This window comes from Pleurodeles waltl, chromosome 12, assembly GCF_031143425.1.
Source record: "Pleurodeles waltl isolate 20211129_DDA chromosome 12, aPleWal1.hap1.20221129, whole genome shotgun sequence".
NCBI lineage: Eukaryota > Metazoa > Chordata > Amphibia > Caudata > Salamandridae > Pleurodeles > Pleurodeles waltl.
In genome coordinates, this window is record NC_090451.1 from 502,625,523 (window position 1) to 502,651,282 (window position 25,760).

At 46.2% G+C, this 25,760-nt stretch overlaps 1 protein-coding gene across 4 annotated transcripts in view; it reads right to left on the minus strand.

The window, feature by feature from the left end:
- PRMT7 (protein arginine methyltransferase 7) overlaps positions 1–25,760 on the minus strand; it is a 424,549-nt gene that overhangs the window by 140,548 nt on the left and 258,241 nt on the right. For all 4 annotated transcript variants that reach the window (XM_069217242.1, XM_069217243.1, XM_069217244.1 and 1 more), the window contains one exon: positions 24,464–24,625. In XM_069217242.1, coding sequence (XP_069073343.1) covers positions 24,464–24,625 — 162 coding nt within the window. The remainder of the gene's footprint in view (positions 1–24,463; positions 24,626–25,760) is intronic.

Below are 25,760 nucleotides of genomic sequence, written 5' to 3' on the forward strand. Positions count from 1 at the left end.
CACGTTGGAACTACACAAATCACACACAAAGTGGAAGGGCCAGATATATGGCACCATGACCTTGGCTTACATTGAGTCACTCCAGGAGTCCCCTTTGTTTTAGATGCTGACCTGAGTGGCCCAGACAATAGGTACATTGCTTTTGAGGGACAACTATATGGCAGACCCCTGGGGATGGTGGTTGTCTATGCCGCCAATGCAGGTCATCCAACATTTATGGACAGGACCATACTAGGCCTGCTGTGCAACCCCCACATTCTTACCATTTGGGGTGGAAACTTCGACTGCATCCTAAATGTGGACAGAGATCACTTCACCTGCCCCCGACAGAGGCAGCCTGCCGCAGAACAACTGACCACATGAGTGGATGGCTGGCCCACTATGGGGTCTGGGACTCCTGGTGCCTCCAACAGCCAGAAGAGCGTGAGCACGTCTGCTACTCACCAGTCCATGGTATACCCCACCCACATTGACCTGTTTCTGTGTAGTGCCCCTCTCATTCTTGCGATCTCCAACATAAAATATCTTTTATGCACGCTCTCGGACCACTGCCTGCTCTTGCTTTCAATGAGGTGGGGACATGCTCGCCCCAGAATCATGATGCGGAGATTAGATACTGGCTCACTCCCAAGAAAGCTTTATTCTGCTTATAGTACTAGCCTGATGTCAAAGCTCATGGAGGTTTACACTGTGGTGCACAAAGCTGGGCACTTCCCTGCCTTGTTCTACGAAGCCCTCAAAGTGGTCCTCCCAAAGCCAGACAAGACCCCCTGCATGTGAGATCATATAGGCCACCCTTGATGCTCAATCTGGATTGTAAAATTGCAGGGAAAGTACTGGCAAATAGATTACTTTCAGCACTCTAGTGCATGAAGATCAAAATGGCTTCATACCAGGCCAAAGCACTTTTATCAATGTACGTTGCCTACTTCGGAATGATCTGCACGCCGCTGGTGTTCCAGTGGCGGTGTCGCTCGAAGCTGAGAAAGCCTTCAGTACTTTAGGATGGGACTATCTGTTCACAACACATGAGGCAATGCAGATTGGACCAGGATATTTGGGGTGGCTTAAAACCCTCTACGGGGGCCCCAGCGTTAGAGTCAAGACTGGTCAGTGCATCTCTGACAGTTTAGATATTGGCAGGAGCACCAAATAGGGCTGCCCATGGTCTCCTTAACTTTTCGCCCTGGTTATAGAGCCGCTGGCAAGGCGGCTGCGCATGCAAGCTGAGGAATAGAGAAGCAGCATGCAGGGTGTTAGCCATGTACTTTTGCTGTATGCGGACGATGTACTGATCTGTCTGCGAAACTTGGAATCCCCGCTGCCAGGGGTGATGGACTGCTGGAGGAGTTCGGGGCAATGTAAGGTCGAAAAGGCAAATGGAAGAAAGTCCTACTTGTTCCCCCTCTGCCCCATTCCTGAGCCTGAGAGAGGCGACCTCCCTGGGGCACACATCCAAAGGCAAGATGATACTTTTAAATAACTGGGTATAAGAGGGAAATATATCTAAGGCCCATGTCTCGGTGCAGGGTTCACTGCCATTTTGGACGTCTCTCTCCTCATCATCAATGGGCCGGGTGGCCAGCTCAAAGATGATGTTACTGCCATGGTTACTGTACTATTTTGCAGCTCTTCCATTTGTGCGCTCCTCATGCTTCTTCAATGAATTGAGGTCACCACTAATGGAACTGATTTGGGGCAAAGGTCAGTGCAGAGTAGCATTAGATAAACTATACAACCCCCTATTGGATGGTGAGCTTGGTGCTCCCAACTTCGAATTATACTTTGCCACTGCTCAATTACAATGGCCTTTACAAAGGCTTGGATCAGCCACATGCAGTGATAGATCTGCGATCACGGGCTTCCCGTCAGGGAACTCCCACGTATACCTGGCTCTCAATCCCTAGTCCACTTGGAAAGACACCACAGATGACTGAAGCCATACGTAGCTGGAAGCAACAAATACATACCTCCATGCTAGCCCCAATACCGATATGGCAGCTGCTGGCTCTACAGGACTTCACACTGTGCCTCGCTGGAAACAAGTGGGGGTGGCTTGCACTGGGGACTTCTATGCAGACAGTGTGCTCCGCACCATCCCTGAGATCTGTGCGGTATTTCACATACCAACCGGGCAGTTCTTGACTTACGGGGCTCTCTCTCATGCACTGCCCTTGACTTGGGGTCAGGAAAGGATGGGGCTTGCGACCACGCTCCTCCTTCACACCATGTGGACATATGGGGCTACAGGTAAAGCCATCATAGCCCTGTATGCAGCTCTCCTGGGACAGGGATAGAAACTGAATAATAAGCCAAGGGACCGCTGCATTCCATTAATGTACAAACAATGGTCCCAAGTCCTGCAGCAGGTCAAAGACTTCTCACGGAACTCATGTTTGATTTCACTCAGTTCTAACTACCTGCAACCAAAACTACCTCACACTCCACCCCTTGTCAAACAAGTTACTTACCTTTGGTAACGATTTATCTGGTAGAGACATATTCTAGTTGCAGATTCCTTACCTTAGAATTTCCCCTAGGCGTCAGACTGGATCTGGAGATTTTTAATTGAGTAGTACCGTTGTGTGCCATCAGGTGGCGTTGGTAGACTCTGCATCAGTCGTTGGCATCATGGTCGCCGTGATGACTTTGCAGTTATATATAGGCGCCATCTTGATGTGCTGACGTCACTTCATTTTCACAACTTTCCACACCAGTAGCACGGAGCCATGAAGAACACTGAGAATGGTGCACCAGAACTAGGGCCCTGAAAAAGGGAATCCCTGTCCCTAGAAATCAGTTTGCAGAGCAGGGAGGATGGGCGGGTCGGTAAGGAATCTACAACTAGAATATGTCTTTACCAGATAAATCGTTACCAAAGGTAAGTAACTTGTTCATCTGATAGCATCTTCTAGTTGCAGATTCATTACCTTAGAATACCCACATATCCTTCAAGGAGTTGATTGTCCACCCAGAAATCTTTGGTACGACTGAGGTAGAACACCAACGCTCCTTCCGGATCCAGACGGTTGATGTCTCCTCTTCATGAGAGGGATGTGGGGATACATACAAAGTAGGCAAAGTAATGTACTGGCCTACATGAAAAGGCGTAACAACTTTGGGAAGAAAGGAGGCCCTAGTACGAAGCACCACTTTGTCAGTATGGACAGATAAAAAGGGTGGCTTTGAAGAAAGAGCTTGAAGCTCACTCACTCTGTGAGCAGAGGTGATGGCAATCAGAAAAGCAGTTTTTATTGTATGAGTAGCAAGGGACAATTATGGAGTGGCTCAAAAGGGGCACATATAAGGTAAGGACCAGGTTCAAATCCAACTGGGGCATTATAAACAGGGTAGGTGGGTACAAATGGGTGAATCCCTAAAGGAACCTCCCAACAGTAGGAGACTTGAACAAAGAAGATTGATCCAGTAATCTGAGAAAGGCAAAAATGGCAGATAAGTAGCCTTTAAGGGTGCCCAAAGCAGAGCGCTGCAGGGCAAGAGAGAGATAGAGGATTAACAGTAGACCCCCAGACAGAGGTTCAGAAAGGGGATCAACAGACTTGTTGGTACACCATGCGCAAATTTGTGCCAAGAACAGGAGTATACCGTTTTAGTGGAGGGCTGCCTGGCCGCCAAGATAACGTTACTGACTTCGGGCAGAAGGTTGAAAGTTGCCAGCTGCCGCCGCTCAATGTACACGCAAGAAGGCGGATACTTGACAGGTTCGGGTGGAGAACTGACCCCTGCTGCTGCGATGGAAGATCCTCCTGAAGGAGGAGTCTGATCGGAGGATCTATGGCCACACTCAAGAGCTCGGAATACTACACTTTTTGTGCTCAGTCCAGAGCCACAAGGATTCCTTGGGTCCAGTCATTCTTGATCTTCTTCAACACTCTGGGCAGAAGTGGTATTGGCGGGAAGGCGTAATGGAGGCCTCAGTTCACTCGAGATGAGATGCATCGCAGAGCAAGTGCCACCTTGGAAACCTCAACGTGCAAAACAGCTGACATTGCGCGTTCTCTACAGAGGCAAACAGATCTAACCAAGGCTCTCCCCACTTCTGAAAGAGAACTGCTCCACCTCTGGATGGAGACGCCAATCGTGATCGACTATGCATCGACGGCTGAGTACGTCTGCTCTGGTGTTCAAAGAGCCCGCCTGATGTAGAACCACCAGGGTTATGCCCTGATGTTCCAGCCACGTCCAGAGGCACAGAGCCTCTTGACAAAGGGTCCACTACCCAACTCCGTCCTGCTTGTTGCAGTACCACATGGCAGTGGTGTTGTCTCTGAAGACCTGCACCACTTTCCCTTTGAGAGAGGGAAGGAATGCTTTCAATGTAAGCTTGATCCCTCGGAGCTCCAAAAATGCAGGTGGAGTCCAGACTCAGCCAGAGACCTCTGATCTCTGACTCTCCCATGTGGCGGCCCCCCCATCCCAAGAGAGTCGCATCTGTTACTACTGTAAGATCTGGATGGGGAAGGAAGAGGGGTGTGCAGTTGACCCAATCCCAATTCGAAAGCCACCACTGCAGATGTGGCGTAGTTCCCTCCGAGATCTGGACAATGTTGGAGTGGTTCCCCTGATGCTACGCCCACTGGATCTTCAGGTCCCTTTGCAGAGCACGCATATGCCATCTAGCATCTATCACTAGCAAGATGCCGTGAGGCCCAGCAGCCTCAGAGTCATCATCATACACAGCTTTATTCGGTTATATTCAACCATCAAAGCAATAACATCATAAAAATACAGAAATAAAATCAATTTCAAGAAGAGAGGACACAACTATCATGCTATCAGAAATAACTTAGGAGGAGAATAATAGCATAAATACTTAAAATCATAAGCATACTTCCCCGCAAATTGTATTTACCCCCCTGAAAGCCCATTTCTCTTAGCAGTCTCATTAACAGCTGGTGAACAATCACAGTAATCTTAAAAAACATATATTAGTCAAAAATAAATAATTAAAACTATAAAACTTAGAACTAGTCATTATAGTTTTTTAGATAATGTGTGCGTATATACCATGCGGCCGCAAGGAACTTGCTGACCGCACAGAACAAGGAAATGGAGGCATCTTTGCAATGTCTCATGTCCATATTCCTACAAATTGGGCGTAGCCACTTCCGCCGTGCAATCCTATATGTGGGGCATATAAACATAAAATGTACTACGGATTCTGGAGTGCAATTACAGCTGGGACATAAATCAGTTGTTGTAGCAGAACTCCACGTGCTGTTAAAAGATTTAAGATGTAAGCATCCATACCTAAACTGGATATATAAACTTTTGCTTAGCGGGTCAGAAATTGAATCCATAAATGGTTCAAGACGAGGATACCACTTGAGATCAAGAAATTGGGATGTCAATCTGCCATGTGACATATGTAGAAGGTAATTTTCCCTGACATAAGTCCAATACACTGTTTTCAAGTGTTTCTTGTGGTCCCTCCTTAGATTGTAAGGTTGACTCCAAAAGTTTTTAAGACCCAAAATACGAAGCCAATTTGAGATATGCTTAAGCCAAGGAATAGAAAGTGCATTGGGTCTATCTAGAATATCTTGGAGGGACTCCTTGTATACAATTAGTTCAGGAGTAGTCCAGATGCGTACCCAGAAAAGCAGGGGTCTTAGGACAATTACATATGAGATACGCGAAAGACCAAGGTCCCAAAACATTGGGATCAAAGGTGTATCCGAGGACATGCCAGAAGCGATCTTATAAACCTATTTTCCCCCACGGAGAGTTTACTTACAGTAAAAAATCCCCAAATTTCTGGCCCATAAACCACAGCACCCTGGGCTTTCGCCAAATAGATATTATTGGCTGGAGAGACCGCTCTCTCTGTGGTGGATTTGTGAAAACGCAAAATGGTCCCAGCTCTGTGCGATAGAAGGGCTATGCTTTTATCAATCTGAGCCTCCCAATGCATATTATTGCTGATTCTTACCCCCAGGTAATCAATGGAACATACCTTACTTAGGGGGATCCCGTTGTGAAAGATGGTATATCTCTTAGTATTACCACAACCCCAGGTCATAAGTTTGGTTTTATTATGATTAAGCTCCAATCCGTAGTCGACACAGAATGAGCTAAACCTGTCCATTAGGACTTGAAGACCCATATGAGTTTTGGAAATCAAAAAGGAGTCTTCAGCAAATAATAAGATTGGTATTTTTTGATCGTTCAAGGAGGGCGCGTCATTACGGCAATCAGATACGACTTGCACCGCCTCGTTGATAAACAGGGTGAAAAGAGTTGGGGCAAGGATGCAACCCTGGCGTACCCCTCGTCTAATGTCTATTCTATCAGTAAGTTCCCCCTGGCTACCCCACCTTAATCGTGCATATGTATTCTCATGCAGCCTTTGGATTAAGTGCACTAGGTTTCCTGGGGGTACCAATTTTGTTCAAGACTTCCCATAGCTTCTCTCTTGGAACAAGGTCGAGAGCAGATCTTAAATCTACAAAAGCACCGTACACTTTTTGCTTGGCTAAGGTGACATATTTCCAAAATAGCAATGAAAGCCTAAAAACTTGGTCAATGGTACTAATTTGTGGGCGAAAGCCAGCCTGAAGAGGGGATAAAACCTGGTTATCCTGGAACCATTCCGTGAGCCGGTCTAAGACTTGCTTAGCAAAGATCCTATGCAGGTTATCAATAAGGCTGATTGGCCGATAATTAGCTGGCGAACCCACATCACCTTTCTTATGTATAGGAATGATTTCTGTACCATGCCACGAGTCTGGGATGGGACTACCTGCTGCTATAGCATTTGAAAGTGTATTTATGTACCATGCCCATATGATGGGTTCAGATTTAAACAGGTCCCCCGGTATCTTGTCAGGGCCAGGGGCTTTCGCTAGTCTCATGGAATTGATGGCTGCTGTTCTTTCATCTATTGTAAAAACAATGTCCTCCGCTGAACGGTTATCAGAAGCTCTGTAGTCAACGCACCTAATATCTACAGGGTCCTGTTGAACAGGGGAAGCATATACCTGAGAAAAATAAGTCACCCATCTTTCAGGCTCAATGTACATGCTTATATTATCATTGCCCCCTCTTGATCTACAAGCCAACAACCTCCAGAACGAACCATCATCTCGGTTCTTAACTGCTTCCAACAACCTCTGCCAAATCTCATGTCCCCAGCTTTTTTTTTTGCTCGTTCCAGAGACCTAATATTCCTGAGTCTGGCGTTCCTAATCTTCCCCTGTGAGTGATTTTTTAAAGCTACTTTTAAATTGGATCTTGCACAAACACAATCCTTGTTACACCATTCCCTACTTGAAATATTGTCGGGTGTCTGCCTAGAAGATGATTCCTTATAAAAGATACCCTGAAGGGTACCTACCGTTTCTGTGTGAATAGCCATGATTGGAATAATAACAGCCTCTTGTTCCCCAAAACTAGAGAAAAATTCTAGAAACGATAAGTAGATTTCCCTGATCGAGTACGGTTTGATATCACCTTTGGCCAGCTGACACGGGTTTGTCTAAGATTCAACCGGGGAGTCGGAACATCAGTGGTCTCTAGATGCTGGGCTCTTGCAAATACATGATTAGTTAAGGTAAGGCAGAAGGGATTATGATCGCTATCATGGCGGAATATTATTTCCATATCTAAGGTACTTGTCCATAGTCTAATATACACCAAGAGATAGTCAATGGTACTAGAGGAAAGCCCTCGCTTAAAGGTGGAAGCACGGTTGGAATTGGATCTTGTGCGACCATTGCATTCTCTTAGCCCAAATTTTAAGCATAAAGTGGCCATCTGCATTGCGACACGAGAAATAGAGGAAGAGACAGTCTCTTTGGATTGGGGAATACCCCATAGCTCATCTTCTTCAATTCTCAGAGTCATTCTCACTGAAATCCAGGATAGAGGCTAAAACATCAATATTATAGCATGAAAATCCTGGACTCGCATTTTGGGAGAATAAGCCCGAAACTGCAGTGTGTCCAGAACAGCTCAGATGAAGGGGAGCATTTGAGAGGGGGGGTCAGGTGTGACTCAGGTATGTATATAGTGACCTCAAGCGAATGCAGAAGGTTTGTGTAGTCTGAAGGTGGGAGACAACACTCTGGGGCATGCTCGCCTTCAACAGCCAGTCGTCAAGGTAGGGGAAGACTGAAACCCCTAACCTGCGCAGATGAGCAAGACCCCCGCCATCACTTTCATGAATACACATGAGGGGCACTGGTAAGGCCGAAGGGGAGCACGGTAAATTGAAAGTGCTCGTGACCTACCACAATTTGCAAGTAATGTCTGTGGGCAGGCAGGACTGGTATATGGAAGTAGGCGTCCTGCAAGTCCAATGCTACCATCCAGTCTCCAGGGTCCAAGGCAGACAGGACCTGAGCCAGGGTGAGCATTTTGAACTTCTCCTTCCTGAGGAAGAGTTTGAAAGCATGTTGGTCTACAATAGGGCAAAGGCCCTTGTCCTTTTTGGCACCATAAAGTGGTGGGAATAACAACCACAACCTACTTCTGGTACCGGGACCATCTCTATGGCTCCCTTGGCCTAGAGAGCCACGACTTCCTCTTGGAGAAGTGCCAAATGATCCTCTGCTAAGCGGTCATAGGATGGTGGCATGGGCGAGGGGTAATCTCGAATGGGAGGGAGCAGCCCCTTCTGACTATTTGCAAAACCCACCTGTCCGTCTTGATAGATTCCCAGTGGGGCAGGTGATGGCGGATCCTGCCTCCAACTTGTCGGGGATGTTGTGACTAAGAGGGTTTGGAGGCTGCAGAGATGGCAAGGATGGCCTGGGCAGACCACTGGCTCCCTGACCCAGGAGCCTGTGGGATTCCGTGCCCGCGACCACATAGAGGCTGTGCAGCATTCTCAGCAGCTGGCATGGAAAGGATGCATGAGGGAGCCCCTACCGTGAACACCAAAGGGGCGAAAAGCAGACTGTGCTGGGCGAGTGGCTGCTGTGAGGCTAAAGGACCGAGCCGAAGCCCAGGACTCCTTGAATCGCACGAGCCCGGAATCCACTTTGTCTCCGAAGAGACGGGTGTCATCGAACGGCATGTCCATGAGAAACTGTTGGACATCCCCCGAAAAGCCAGACATCCTCAACCGGGTGTGGCAGCGTAAGGCCACCGTCAACGCAACCGATCTGCCCAGAGAGTCGGTTATGTCCAGCCCACAACATATTGTGAAATTGGCTGCATCCCTCCCACCAGCAATAGCTTGGGAGATAATGGCCCGGGCCTCCTCCGGAACCAGCGGCAGCACTTGCGTGACCGTATCCCATAAGGAATGAGTGTAGCAGCCCAAAAGGCATGTGGTGTTCACAGACCGCAATGTCAGACTGGAGGAAGAAAACATCTTCTTCCCAAGCTGATCCAGTCTTTTCTCTTCCCAATCCAGAGGGGCGGATGGAAATGCGGCAGATGAAGAGGAAGCCTGGATGACGAGGATCAGAATCAGACGGGAGGGACCCCCAAAAAAATAACAATAAAAAAAAGTAAAACCCACCTTTTTTCTGTGCTGCTCCATCCGCTCAGCTCTTTTGTTGCAGGCACAGGCTGCCAGCCTGCCCTGTGTCCGATCACACCACTGCTTTCATGCTGCTGCAGTATGTTTGGCTGGCCTGAGATGGCTGGCCAAACATACATGCGCACTGAGGGAGTGATGTGCACTCCCCCTCTGTCCCAGTCACACCCGTGGCCCTGCCCACTTTTATAGTAAAAACATAATAAACAGCGTTTATTATGTTTTTAATATAAACGTTTTGCAGCTGCTGCTGCTGGTGAGGGGGGATAAATAGGGAGGAGTTGGCGGGGTGAGGGATGACGCTCCTCCGTCACGGAGGAGCCGCCCCTGCTATATTCATATATATGTAAGTATAAAAAACATTCTTTGTTAGCCATTGCACTAATTTATTTTTCTGTACGTTTCTGTAAATGTACACATATATACATACATATATAGTAAGTGTAAGGCTTGCAAACATTGTGAGATGATTCAATCAATTGTTACACTATTTTTGAGCAAAAAGAGATCACTGAAGTGAACACATAATTGTAAAAGTGAACATGTAGTCTATATTTTGACATGCCAATACCACAAAAGATATATCTGGAGCACAAATCTTAACAGTCCACAAAAGGAAATTACAACATTCACAAGCGTCATAATTACAGTCGCAAGTCTCTTTCAGAAACACAGTAGAATTCAGAAATTGTTAAGGTATGGTGTGACTGACTACATCCCACATAGCACTGAGGGAAGATACTAAGAGAGTTTTGAGACAATAACAATCTAGGCACATACTGAAACTTGATACCAATTAACCTCAGTGGTTTAAATAGTGATTTATATGTATATTGGTGGTGGGTTTGTGAAGTACTGTTATGCTGCAGTAAGAACCTGAGCATAAAGGGTTTTTGTCAAGAAGAATGATTTTAATGTTTTTCTTGTAGATGAATTACACCACGATTGACAGCAGGAATAATACATTAATCGCACTAAAATACAATAAAGATAGCCTACTGCAGCAAAATTTACAATTGTCCTATAAGAAATTAATGGACAATGCAGTGTAGTCAAAACACAATTTTTAGACGCAATATCAATTAATTGCATGGACAAGGGGAATCATACTATGAATTTAAATTATAAAGCTACATGGGTGTTCAATACTCCAAAAGATTTTAATAATAATGAATTATATATGGTACGTACTTTTCCGCTGGGCCAGCGGACGGTAACAGTGCTTCCGTCCGCTGGCCCTGCGGAAAAGTCACATCAACATTGCAGCCGGCTCATAATAGAACCGGCTGCAATGTTGATGTGCAGCGGGTGCAGCAGCACCCGTCGAGCATTTCACTGCCCGAAATTTGGGCAGTGAAATGCGCGACGGGGCTGTGCCTGGGGGCCCCTGCACTGTCCATGCCAAGTGCATGGGCAGTGCAGGGGCCCCCAGTGGCACCCAGAGTCCCCCTTACCGCCAGCCATTCCATGGCGGTGTTTACCACCATGGACAGGCTGGCGGTTGGGGATTATGACCACCAGGCTGGCGGTATGTTGGAGGGGCCGGAAGTATGGCCGTGGCTAATGCGCCACAGTCATAATATGCTGGTGGTACACCACCAGCCTGTTCGCGGTGTTACCGCCAGCATACCACCCGCCAGGGTCGTAATGAGGCCCATACTGTTTTTAAACCAACAAAACCACTGAAATTCACTAGTTATATCAAGTAACTATAATTCCTACCCTAAAGTAACTGCAACTCACACCCTGCCATGCACGAGTTTTTTTTTGGTCCTCATACACCTCGGATTCTATGCCCACTCCATTCTATATTCCGGTACACCATCTCATATGTGGAGGTGGCTGATGCCAGGACGCCAGAATCTCTCTCACTTGTACCCTGGAGCAGAAACCTGCCGCCAGTAGAGGAGAGTAGAGTGGTGATTAATCACTGGACACAGACCTAGTAGCCCAAAACAGTTGACAATTTACCCTTAAGATCTCCGCCATTCCATCAATGGTGACCATATTGTTTCTTTCTTATCTCTTGAATCGCCCACTAACATGTCCATTTTTGCTACTCGAAAGAGCTAATTTAGCCAGTATTTATGTGAGGGGGGATACAGACACCCAATACCGACAATTTTCTCTCTTGGCCAGCAGTATCCCCATCTTTCCCCATCTTCTGGTAGGCCGAAAATTATTAAAGGTTGCAATAGGTTGTCATCAATTATGTCATTTCAGATGCTGCACTGTTATCAATGATATCATAGAATGTCATCAGTGATGTCATGTGTGAAAAAATTAGTAGTGCGTGGTGAGGGTGTCAATTATGGTTAGTGAGGGCATGAATTATAGTTACTTGAGGTAACTCTAACTGGTGAATTTCAGTGGTTTTGTTTGCTTAAAACAGTACTCTTTACTGACCTCTTCACCTCATTATGGTATCCTTTTAACCTTTTTCTATTTTTTTAAAATGTGAATAAGATGTCTATTGACGTGTGGTTGGGCGCAGGGACTGGTCTGCAGCCAGGCTTGGCGCCCAGACCCCTGGGGGCACTAACACCCCATGGGCACCAATTCTCTGCTGTACATGTTCATAGGCCGTGCACAGTGTGGAATTGGGCGTAGGGCCTGCACCTCCCCCCCACCCCTCACCCCCTCCCCCCTCAGAGCATGGCCCCGACATGAGGTTGGTCGCAGGGCCTCGCCTGAGGCCAGGCACAGAGCCAAAAACCCACAGGCGCACATGGCTGTGTGATGTTAGAATATACAGGGTGTCATTGTAACTAAGGTAAGCCTACTGATTCCGTCAAAGGGTCAGAACACCAAAATCGAATAAGTTAGCTTACTGGATCTATGAAGGGGTCAGCATATTAACATAAATGAAGCAAACCTGTTGTCTTTGTCAAAATGTCACAAATAATTATAGTTAAATGTATTTCATATAGAATCACACATTGCAATGTTCAATACAAATGATCGGAATAATTGTATCTTATTATTTTTATTTATTTTATTTTAAGAGTTTTATAAAGCATGAACATGACCTAGGAGTATCAGAGCGCTGTAGACAAATTGGAACAGAAAGAAAACCCGAACATAAAAACACTTAACATAAAACATTGGACATAAAACTTAATACATAAACAAACTATAATATGACGAATCACTATTAGTAACCGCAATTCAGTTATGAAGCACTAAGTCATTCTTCTAAGATGGTTTTCTAGGGGACAGAGATGATCCGGTCCCAGGTGACCAGTGTTTGTAGGCAATTCTACAGGGAAAGGAGGTATCTATGACCTACTAGTAGTTGTAGTGTTGTAATGGGCCCTTGGAGTCAGGCTAACCAATACATTGTGTGAGTAATCTGTTTATTAGGATCCCTTTCACCTCTTTTTCGAAAGTGTGAGTTGATGGGTTTGACGAACCTTAGGTGGGAGAGAGTTCCATATCCTCGGAGTCCGACCTGAAAAAGAGAGGGTGAAGGTTTTTCTTTTTCCACAACTGGAAGGTTGTAGCCTTAGGGAATTCTCACTTCTGAGAGAGCGAGTGCTCCCTGTGAATCAAATCTTTTCTGCCAGGTTCACCGTAGTGCAAGGCTTTCTGAGTGAGGCAAGCAATTTTCAGCTGAGGTCTGGGTTCGAAAAGGACCGAGTTGAGAGACCTACGTGAGGGGGTAATGTGGTCAAAGCTTTGTCAAACAGTAGCAATGTTATAAGCAAATAAAAATGTTTTCCTATGGAAACGTGGTCCGAACTACAACTACCCAGTGGAACTACCACTGGGTCTTTTTTCTTTATTCAAAACTTACCCAGTGGCACTCACCACTGCGCAGTTATAGTTAGGATTATGTTTCCATAGGAAAATATTGTTATTGTGTTGCTAGTCAACTTTAGCACCGTTTCACAAATCTGCATGAAACTTTCCAAATAAATGCTACTTTCTGACTAGTTTGCGTATAGAAAGTTTCAGGTGATCCAACAAGCAGGGGCCAAGAGAAAGAGGTGGATAGGGGTGGTCCCAAAAAAGTGTTTTCCCCATTCACTTTAGGCACAGCTACAGCCCAGACCACAACATTTGGCAGAAAGCTGGATCTTGGTCTACAAAAAGTGCTTTTTGTGATTTGGTTAAATCCGTTCAGTAGATTTTGAGCCATTAATGCTCAGAAAAATTGTATAGCTAGGGATGTGGGGTCCCTGAGGATTGGAAAGATCTCAAGCTGAGATATGATTGGCTGCCACCACAACAACCAGGAAGTGGAGGCAGCCATCTTAGGGCTCAAGACTCAGTTCCGGAAAAAGACATAAGGGGTCGGGATTAACTGACCCCTTAGGGCTGGGGCCAAAAACAATTTTTTTGCTGCAAATTCATGGAGGATTCCCAAATTCATGGTAAAATTGCTTTTACCAGGCGCAGGCTCCTGTGCATCTTTTTAAAAAATATCTCCCCCGGTGGGCCTGGTCTGGGGGTGGGGGCATAAAGTTTGTTGTTTACGGGAGGGGGTGCGTGTGGCCCCCTTGCCAAACCTCTGAGAGGCCACGGGGACTCCAGCCCTCAATTGGCACACCCATGGCACACAGTTAAGGTCCTTGTAAAAGGTACCCATGGTACCAAGGGCCCTGGGACCAGGGAAGGTCACCAAGGGCTGCAGCATGTATTATACCACCCTGGGGGACCCCCTCACCAAGCACATGCACACTGCCTTTGCAGCTTGTGTGTGCTGGTGAGGAGAAAAAGGCAAAGTCGACATGGCACCCCTCTCAGGGTGCCATGCCCACCAACCACTGCCTGTGGCACAGGTAAGTCACCCCTCTAGCAGGCCTTACAGCACTAAGGCAGGGTGCACTATACCACAGGTGACGGCAAAGCTGCATGAGCAATATGCCCCTACAATGTCTAAGTCCATTCTTAGACATTGTAAGTGCATTGTAGCCATACTGAGTATATGGTCTGGGAATTTGTCATTACGAACTCCACAGCTCCATAATGGCTTCACTGAATACTGGGAAGTTTGGTATCAAACTTCACAGCACAATACACTTACACTGAAGCCAGTGTGGGATTTATTGAAAAATGCACACAGAGGGCATCTTAGAGATGCCCCCTGTATGTTAGCCAAACTGCTAGTGCAGGACTGACTGGTCTGTGCCAGCCTGCCACATACAGACGAGTTTCTGACCCCATGGGTGAGAGCCTTTGTGCTCTCTGTGGCCAGAAACAAAGCCTGTCCTCGGTGGAGGTGCCTCACACCTCCCCCCTGCAGGAACTGTAACACCCGGCGGTGAGCCTCAATTTCTCAAGCCTCTTGTTACACTGCCCCAGGGCACCCACAGCTAGTGGAGTTGCCCACCCCTAGACAAAGCCCCACTTTTGGCAGCAGGTCGGGGGGAAAATTAGGAAAAACATGGAGGAGTGACCACCCAAGCTAGGACTACCCGTAAGGTGTCCAAAGCTGAGGTGACCCCCTCCCTGCAGAATCCTCCATCTTGGTTTGGAGGACAGGGACCAAAGGGTTAGGTTTGTGGCCCCCTCCCCAAAGGGAGTGACCACAAGAAGGGTGTAGAGACCCTCAGGGACAGTAGCCATTGGCTACTGCCCTCAGACCCCTGTAATGCCCATAAATCCAGGATTTAGGAGCTCCCCTGAAACTAAGTCATCAGATTCCTCGTGACCTGAGAAGAAAGAAGAAGGACTTCTACTAGCCTGTCTCCTTCTTCAAAGAACGTGCACAAGAACAGCGACGCATCATGTGGGACCACCGACCTCTGCCAAGCTCCAGGGGACTGCCCTGCACCCCAAAGGACCAAGAACTCCTGAGAAACTACACCAAAGGATTCCAGGACAACCTTGGATCCGTGAATCCTGACCACTCTGCACCAGACGCCCATGGCCCGTGTCCAGGTGGCCCAACTGGCTAGAGAGGATCCCCAGGTGATTCCAAGCAAGTGCCCACCCTGGGTTGACCTCTCCTGCTCCTCACCGCAACGCCTGCAGTGTGAAGCCAGAGGACCCCCCTGATTGCTAAAGCTCCGGACAAAGATATCCGATTCCTAAAGGAACCCTGCACCCGCAGCCCCCAGGCCTTGAAGAACCCGACCACTGGTGCAGCAACATTCAGCAGGCGGCCCTGCTACTTGCCCAGCCTGTGGTTTTCCCGAACCGACCCCATGGACACCGCCTGCAACATCTAAACGACCCGGGGTCCCCTCATAGAAAAGCAATGGGAGCCCAATGCTCTGTTTGCACCCTGCACCCGTCCGCCCCTGTGCCACTGAAGGTGTGTGTTGGGTGCCTATTTGTGGTCCCCCAGTGCTCCTCTAAACCCTTGAGGTCTGCCTCAGAAGACACAGGTACTTACCTGCCAACAGATCTGAAACCGAGAGCCCCCAGTCTCCATAGGAGCCCATGTTAAATTTGCCTCAACTTTGAACTCTGCAACCTGCTGGCCCCGTGTTACTAGTGGTGGGTGTTTGGGGTTAACTTGAACCCCAACCTGTGGACTTCCTAACCCCCGGAGGCTGGAACTGTAAGTCAAGTACCTACCTGGAAAATCGTACTAACTTTTCTTCCCCCCAGGAACTGTTTCTGAAAATTGCACTGTCAACTTTTAAAAAAGATAACTGGCAATTTTTAAAAAACTGTACAACTTATCGATTTCAAAGTATTATTGATATATGTGTGAAATACGAATCTATTGAAGTAGTTACCTGCAACTTGAATCTTGTGATTCTGGAAATAAATTAAGAAAATTTATTTTTGCTATATAAAAACCATTGGTCTGGAGTTAAGTCATTGAGAACTGTGCTTCTTCTATTGTGTACAACAAATGCTTTGCACTACCCTCTGATAAGCCTAACTGCTCGACCACACTACCACTAACGAAAGAGAGCAGTAGTATTATCTACATTAGCCTCTGTTAAGCCTCTGGGGAATCCCTGGACTCTGTGCACACTATGGGCCAGATGTAGGTAGAAAGCAATTTGCGAGTTGCAAATTGCGAGTCCTTCCGACTCGCAATTTGCAACTCGCAAATTGCAATGCAGAAAGGTGTCTCAGACACCTTCTGCGACTCGCTATGGGGTCGCAAAGACCCACCTCATAAATATTTATGAGGTGGGTCGCAGTTTGCGACCCCATAGCGAGTCTAGGCACTCACGGGGATGGTGGCCTGCTGGAGACAGCAGACCACCATGTCCGTGACTGGTTTTAAATAAAGCAGTTTTGTTTTTTTCTCCTTGCAGCCCTTTTTCCTTAAAGGAAAACGAGCTGCAAATAGAAAAAAATACCGAAACCTTTTGTTTCGTTTTTTTTCCAGAGTAGGCAGTGGTCCGTGGGACCACTGCCTGCTCTGAAAAAATAATTTTGTGCGCATTCACAAAGGGGAAGGGGTCCCATGGGGACCCCTTCCCGTTTGCGAATGAGTTACCATCAACTTCAAGTGGATGGTAACTGCGAGTTGATTTGCGACCGCTTTCGCGGTCGCAAGTCAACTTACATCGTGGTGCGAGTCGCAAATAGGAAGTGAACACCCCTTCCTATTTGTGAGTCGGAGACACATTTTGCGAGTCGGTTCCGACTCGCAAAATGTGTTTCTGCATCGCGTGAGGGCATTAGCGCTTGTCAAACGGCGTTTTTAGCTGTTTGTGAGGCGCTAATGCCTTCGTACATCTGGCCCTATATCTCTTTTTGATATAGTATATACAGAGTCAACTCCCTACACCGAGCATTAGTGGCAAGGCTCCCAGCCTTGACAGCCTGCCAAAGTGAACTTACAAAGTGTAACCCCAACTTAAGGGCCCCATTATTAACAAATGTTTTTAATAATTTTGCCCATTGACCCCTATCTAGTTCATGGACAACTTCCATTATAGAACCAATCTTCAAGGAAGGTGATGGTTCCCACCTGGGATCTATAGACCTATATCTCTAATTGATACAACAGTAAAGGTCTTAGGCAGGGTGTGGTATAATAAAATTAAAGAGTGGGCAGAGAAGGAGTCCATTTTGTATCCCTGTCTTTATGGGCTCAGAAAAATGGATCAAGACAGTTGAGCAATGTTTGAATCTGAATCTAGTTATTGGAAAATATACTGCAGCCAAAAAATCTCATGCATATTTGGTATTTATGGACCTGACTTCAGTGTTTGACCGCGTCAACCAATCAAAATTATGGACAAACCTCCTCGCTTATAGAATGGACGAAGCACTGGTGCACCTCTTCGCTTATTTGCTCAGGGGTATGAAGGCAAGAGTCAGAATCAGTGCTGATGGGAACGTCTCTGCAGACATAGGAGTTTTTTGGGGAGTGTGGTTTAGCTCTGCTGCTACTTATTTTGTATAATAATAAGCTTCACCCTTTTTTAACTTCCATTACCCAAGATGTTTCTAAAGTTAACGGTTTGCCCCTCCCTTCTCTCTTGTATGCGGATGAAGCCGAAAAAGCCCTGGGCCTTCTAGCACACGCTTTTCTAGAATTTATGGGTGCACTAGACTTGCAAACCAACTTCACCGAATCCGATATCATGGCCTGCAGCCCTAATAAACAAAAGGTGACCGCCCTTACTGTTGGTAATAATTCCCTTATATGCATTAGCACTTTTTCGTATCAGGGGCTGACATTTGCAAAAAATGGGTCATGGGCTTCACATATTGCTCATTGTAGGAGCAAATTGACCAGAACTATTGGCACATTATTCACTTTATCCCAGCCCCAAGGAGGCGGAGCTCTTATGCCGGTGTTCCAAATATACAAACACAATGTACCCGTTAGCAACCTATAGTGCGGAGCTGTGGGGTACCTCTAGATGTGACATCGTTCAGACTAAAGGAAACAGGTTCTGTAGAAAGATGTTCGGGGGCCTCTATTTCATTCTTTCATGTAATTTGCCATACAGAACAGGGCAACAAACTATATAGAAGACTAAATTAAATCGCACCCTCCCTTACTGTGTCTTGCAATCTGGAAGAACAAGGAGGCAAGTCTCACTAGAGATTTTATTAGGGACTGCCTCATGTGTGATAAGGGCTATGCGATTCCATGGTTAGCTGGTGTTGAGTCAAATTTTTGAAGGGCTAACCTACAGTATGCCTTTACTGATCCTGATGCTACCACCAATATAAAAAAAAACATGTACAGAAAGCACTATACAACCACGCTCATACTGAAAGAATGACTGCAGAGAGGGAGAGAAAAAGTTTGACAGCTTATCTAAATACATTAATAGACAGTCCTCCTACAAGGTATCTTATCAGAGCGTCAGGACGTTGGGCACATAGTCTACTGTTTCGCTTCAGGGCTGGCACAATAAAATATCTGCTTTGCTTTTGTGTGGTTTTTCAACCTAGTCTTGGTCTATTGCTATGCCCCTGTGACAGGAGATCTGGCCAGACCATATTGCACTTTACATTATTGCACTATGTATACTATGCACTTTTTAACTCCGCTCATTAAAAGCGTAACATCAGCAATCTTAGGGTAGCATCTAACTTCCTGCTCCAACTCGCGGAGGACGAAGTAATCACTCACGTAGGCGCATTTCTAAGAACGGCTGTATGCGCCCGCAGCGCAATGCACACTGAATACGTTTATACCACTGATTAGGATGTTCGTTAGAGATTGCTGCACCTAAGGTTCTGGATGTCCCTTTTATTAGTTGTTTTTATGTTTTGGACTTGTTATGTATATACTATGTTTTTATGTATTTTACTGTGCCTTTATGGATACTTTGTGTATCCCAATAAAGAATGTATCTATCATTTATGAACCAGTAGAAAACAGAGGGGTGACCTGTGGGCTGCCTGGGCGTGAATGCAGCAGTGGGATTGCAGAACGCAGAACTGGTTGAAATAATCAAACATGGGCTTCTTCACTGACAATGCGCTTGTCATAATTCATAGAAAAGTGGTGTGGACAAGACTTATAATATGCCTTCTCCAACATAGCGATTTTCCCAAAGGATTAACCAAGGTTAATCCAAGATGTGACAGGACCTTTGCCTGTGATGTCACTTCCTGTTAGCAACATATATAAGGCGACATTTCAAAGAGAAGAATGTGTATCAATGATTTTGTTCCCTTATTTTAATTCCATGCATCTTCTCTGTCACCATTTTAGCTCCTGACTTTTGAACCTTTCTACTGGATTCTACTTATGTATACTTTGCCTTGCTCTTTTATCCTTCCTCATGCAAGGTGGAGTTTGGTGGCTGGCTACTCTCTTCATTACTAACTTTCATACTCAATCAACACCTACAAGACTTTGTGGCTTTTTTCTCCTAACTGGAACTGTCTTAAGGAGACAGTTGTCACCTTTCACGTAAAGTAATGGGTGCAGAAGAGAGCCGGGCATAGGCACCAGGGCTCATGTCCATCAAAGCAGTACATAGTTCCAAAGTTATTAAGACCAGTCCTATGTTTGGTGCATCCTAAACCTGAATCAGAGATATTTCCTCGGGAGCAAAGCCACCCATTTATACCTATCTTGTAACCAGAATCTGACAGGGAGCTGTCTCAAGTCTGGAGTTGAGGACACTACACATGAAAAAAGAGACCTACCAGTTCATGGCAATCATCAAAGGCAAGAAGCCACGATGTGGAGAAGAACTGGAGGCATGCATAGGGTCCAAACTCCCAGGGCAGGCAGCATTGGAGAATGAAGAGAAACGTCAAGGGTGGCAGGAATGACATCTCAGAAAGCCTGGCTTCTTTAGGAACATAGATCTAAAAACACTGCAAGGTGCATTTTTGAAACAACATTTTATGGAGAGCAGCTCCATTAAAATGGTTCTGTATTTGAAGACGTGGAAAAATGTAACAGGCATCCGAACACTAAAGTGGTGCTACACATTGCTTTATCAGGAAGGCACTCTGAGCCGAAGCACCACCTGCCAGTTCAGAAGAGTCATATCAACCTTTCCAGATTTAGTCAGGGACAAGGTGAGATTCAAGAGGTAAGGAAACTGCAGGTAGAAGTATACATCAGAAATAAGGTTTTCTGATGATGATGTTAGAGGCAGAAAGATACTTTAAGCCTGGCAGCAAGGAAACTATGGTTCAATATGCAAGTTGTAGGAAAGTACCCTCTTTCTGGCATGGTAACCCCCACTTTTTGCCTGTTGTCAGTATGTTTTGACTGTGTTCACTAGGATCCTGCTAACCACAACCCCAGTGACTATGCTCTATCCCTTTAAACTTGGTTACTTGGACCTAACACACCCCACATTTGGTATACTGGTGCCCCCTTGTAAGTCCCTACTATATGGTACACAAGTACCGAGGGCATTGGGGCACCAGGGTTCTCCCACGGGTTTCAGCATGTATTATACCACCCATGGGAGTCCATGCAAAACCTCTCTGCAGGCCTGTCGTGGCAGCCTGGGTGAAAGGGTGTATGCACCCTTTTCACTACAGGTCACTGCACCAGGTCACTGTAAGTCACCCCTATGGTAGGCCCCACGACCTCCAGCTCAATTTTCATGGACTTTGTGAGTGCACGGACACTATTTTACGTGTGTACTGGATATAGATCACTAACTATGACCAGCTACATAATGGTAACTCCGAAGCATGTTTGGTATAAAAAAATGTCAAAATCATACCTCAGTACTGTTGCCAGTATTGGTTGTATGATTCCATGCATTCTGGGGGGTCCTTAAAGGAACCCCAGTATTGCTCCTACCAGCCTTCTGGGGTTTTTCGGGCAACCAAGCTGCTGCCAACCCTCAGACAAGTTTCTGCCTTCCTGCTGCTTGATTAGCTCAAGCCCAGGAAGGCAGAGCAAAGGATTTCCTTTGGGAGAGGGGGATAACACCCTCACCCTTTGGAAAATGGTGTTTCATGGTTTGGGATGGGTAGCCTCCCAAGCCAATCGAAGGGCACATTTGGTGCCCTCCTTGCATAAACCAGTCTGCACCAGTTCAGGGACCTTCAGTCCCTGCTCTGATACGAAACTGGACAATGTAGAGAGGAGTGACCACTCCCCTGTCCATCACCACCCCAGGGGTGGTGCCCAGAGCTCCTCCAGAGGGTCCCTTCATTCTACCATCTCGAATCCAGGGTGGGCAGAGGCCTCTGGGAGCATCTGAGCGGCCAGGTCAGGTAGGTGATGTCAAAGCCCCCTCCTGGTAGGTGGTCACCTGGCTAGGTGACCAATCCCCCTTTCAGGGCTATTTATGGTCTCCCTCATGGGAAGGTCCGCACATTCAGCTAGCAAGATTCCAGCAGGACTCCTCTGCAACCGCTACTTCGACTTCTAGCCACTGGAACAGCGACTGGACCCTCCAGGAACCGACAATCTGCATCCACGACGAAGACTCTGCTTGCAACATTGTTTCAAGGGCACCTTCCAACTTCTGCAACATGTCCCCGGCTGTGCATTCTCTGAGAGCGGCTAGTCTTCAGCCTACATGAGAAGGAAGAAGGAATCTCCCTTGGAGTGAAGAAGTCACTCCCCTGCATCCGCAGGCACTAACTGCAACCACGACCAGCTGCGTGGATCTCCTCTCATTCTGAGCTACTTGGAACCTGCATCACGGGTGGTGGTCTGGAGTAGTCCTCTTGATTCTCTCTACCAGCTGTCCAACTTTGGTGGAGGTAAGCCCTTCCCTTCCCACGCAGAACAGTTGCATCTCTTGCAGCTACCAAGGCTTGTTGGCATCTCCTCAATGGGATCTTCAGGCTCCGTGTAGCCCCTGTCCGCAGCACTCTTCCCTGTGACGCACGGCCCTCTGCGTGCTTCTCCTGCGGCGTGGGACCCTTCTCCAGCAAAATATAAATGGAGGAGGAAAAGGCACCATATTGCCTGGACCTGTGCAAGCAAGACCTGGTCAAATTTTGCATTACTCCAGGAAGAGGAATTAATAGCACATATTTGGGATAATGCGTGTAGAGTAACCCACCTGGTGCTCTGCAAACAGACACCCTGCCAGTGCCAAAGATCCTGCCATACTCTTGCTAAAGAGCAAGCACACCAGATGGTGGTTGGGATAAAGTACAGTTTAGGGAGGGGTGATGGATAACACAATCAATATATGAATGATGGGCTAAGCAGCAGGTCAGACAACTGGCCAGAAGAAAGCAGCTCCTTCACTCTGTCAAGATGAAACCATAATGTACAACGTACATCAAGACTGAGTAATGGCCGCTCGGCTGAGGAGGACGGAAGACAAGCATTAGATGAAAGGAGAATGAACTCATTTAAAAGAACTTCTGAGAATACTTTGGGGAAAAAAGGTGCAGCAAGTCCTCCAAACCACCTTGTCATTACAGAAAACCACAAAATGCTCTGCACAGCAAAGCACTTTCAAGTCACTGACCAATGTTATGACCACCCAAAAAAAGTCTTTCTTATAAGAAACTTTACATCACATGAAGTCAATCGCTCAAAATATTTATGCATCATCTTAGCCAGACTAAGTTCCACGTACTTCATGCCTAGGCCTGACGAGTAAGTGGATGCTTCATGCTGTCAGAAGTCTTGACGTCCCACTGGCTATAGGAGAATATGTTAGTACTTGTAACCTCCAATGTCTTAAAGGTAAGTATCATATGTCCAACTACAACTACATCTCTGTCAGGTGACGAAAGAAATATGTAAAGTCAGGAGCAGGAAAATGGTTAATATTCTTTGCTAGTGCTCAGTGGCAACCTTTTAGCCACTTGCTCTTTAACTGAATCCAAGTGGAGAAATTCCTGGCAGCCACCTTGTACTAGTCTGAAAAGAGATCTATATACACATAGATTAGCTCCTGAAAATCAATGTGCTTCAGTTGAATAATAGTAGGGAGGAGTCCATCACACTCACTATAACCGTGGACTAAAGGGCATTCTTTTGAGAGGAGTTAGTTATGTGTCTGAAACAGATGGAGCAGGGCAGAATATCAGAATTGGTTATTGGATTGTGCTGTGGAAGGAAAAGTTCCTCGACTAACAACCAGATTAAAATGAAGCACACTGCCCAACACTGGTGGTAAAAATGTTTATATGCCGCAATGCTTTCATCTTACTAGGAGTTACTCACACCACTGGCACTGGGTTGGTGAACATGACCTCCATATGGGATGAGAAGGGTCCCTGGATAGGGTACATTGGAATATCACTGGTGGGAAGAGTGCCTGAGACTCGACAGAAACAGCGGGTCTGTATAGTCCCTGACATAATAATCATGAAATCCATAATCTCAAGCACCATCTTTGCACCATAACTCGCCAGGCAGTTCATGAGGGATCTCTGAAGAAGGTGACATTAGATAAAATGTATTAACTGGATGACTGTCCTCAATACAAAAGAGAGAGGTATTATGGATCAGGGGCTGCTAATGGCAGGACATGTATGACTTAAAGCCAGAGCGCTGTAACATAATTTATAATAAAAACAAATCTACTCAAGTTGAAAGATAAAGAAGAATCAGAAGTCCAAAAAAATATTGCTATTTTGGTGGGTATTTGTGTAGGAAATCGATTAGTATAAAAGTAGGCAGGTTCTGCTCCACACCATTTGACAAAAAAGGAAGGTGGCAACGGTGGGAATTCACACAGACAAGGGAAACATGGACGACTACGACGTGTGCTATATGTGTTCTACGCTTCAATTGCCCGGCTTTGAACCAGCTTCCAGTCACACCACAGCTTGCCGGGTTACCAACAAGGTTGGCTATGGCAAAGACCTAGGAGGTAGCCTCTTGTAACGAGGCAGGGTTGTTTGAGAGGGAGATGTGGGAGGTAACAAGAAGTAAACGTTTGTAAGAGACAGATTAGCAGTGAATAATATGAATCATTTCCTGGAAGTCTCATCAGAAATAACAAAAAACAACTATACGCGGTGGGTCTTTAGCTCTATTGTGATTCGTTCATTATAGTTCTGACACACAAAGGTCGACACACGCACCCCATCCCCAAAACCCCGTCCCGAGGACACCAAGCATTCCCTTATCGAATGTCCTTAATTCCCTTCCCCTGACAGCAGATGGCTCACCTTGAACTCCACAATCACCACGTGGAGTGAGGCAGACTGAGGAAGGATAGTGGCGTTGTTGTTTAGGTGACCTTCTACTGCAGTCCTTGCATACCAGAAGTAGAGATTGTGCCAAGGCAAGAGGCTTGTGGTGAAAAACGGCTCACCAATGAGAATGGACACCTGCATGACAAAATCGTAGAAAAATTACCAGTGGGCATCGTACAAAACAGTTTACGGAGCTTTAATGCCTGCTCGTTGGTTTCTAAAATGTCAGAATGAGCATCCTCGTGATAAAAAGAACATAAGTTACAAGTATTTCCTTTAATATTATACTAGTCATTAAGTATCGTGATCGAAGATATTAGGAATTACTGCTCTCTTTTCAGACGTATCCATTTCGGCGAAGAAGGTTCACAACAGACAGCAAATACGTGGTGTACAATTTTCTCTGTACAAATTGTGTAACTCTTTACCACAACTGGGGGAACACGTTTTCGGAGATCCAACTCACTGCACGTACCTAACGGATATACTAGAAACCTCTAATATGTTTATGTGCAGCTTGATTGGATGATTGTAGATGAGTGTACTTGCGTTATAAGTTTTATTAGTTATTGGTTTTGACAATGTTTTTATCCATGCTGCACTGCAACACAGCTAGTTTGTTAAAGCGTTATAACGGGGTTCCAGAGTACTCTTAAGGCTTCGTTAAGTGTTAGTAAGAGGGTACTAGTGGAGAGAAGCCACACGAGGAATTAAGGTACTGGTATTTTGTGGTTGGAATGGAGGAGTTAGTGGCGCACTGTCTGAAGTTTTGTTTTTAAATCTGCTTCAGCGATGAAAGGAATGATCTTCAGCTGACCTCACATTTCCGGCCAAAGTTTGAAACTTACTTTGTCTGGAGGAGGCGAAGATCTTAGATAGGAGACCACGGTAGTCTACTTGATCCCGTGTAAAGTGGGAGGTGCAGAGGTCACATTGATGCCGCGATCTACTTTTTCCTCCTGACTATGGGTATGTGCAGCTCGACTGGATGACTGTAGATGGGTGATCATGGAAAATGGCCTACAATGGGCAAGAGACTGCAACGCAAGCTTCAGGAGGACTGTAGTGAAGAAGAAATGTATTCATTTTGTTCCCATGGAATCCCATGCAACTCATGGAAGTCTACTTTGGTAATACAACCCTATAACAATCATTGGCAAAGCAAGTTCTTGGCTTTGTCAATGTTTTTAGCCATATCGCATAGGAGTGCAACTGCTGCGCAGCATGGCTGAAGTTTAAAAAACTCCTAAGGTTCCATTGAGATCTACCT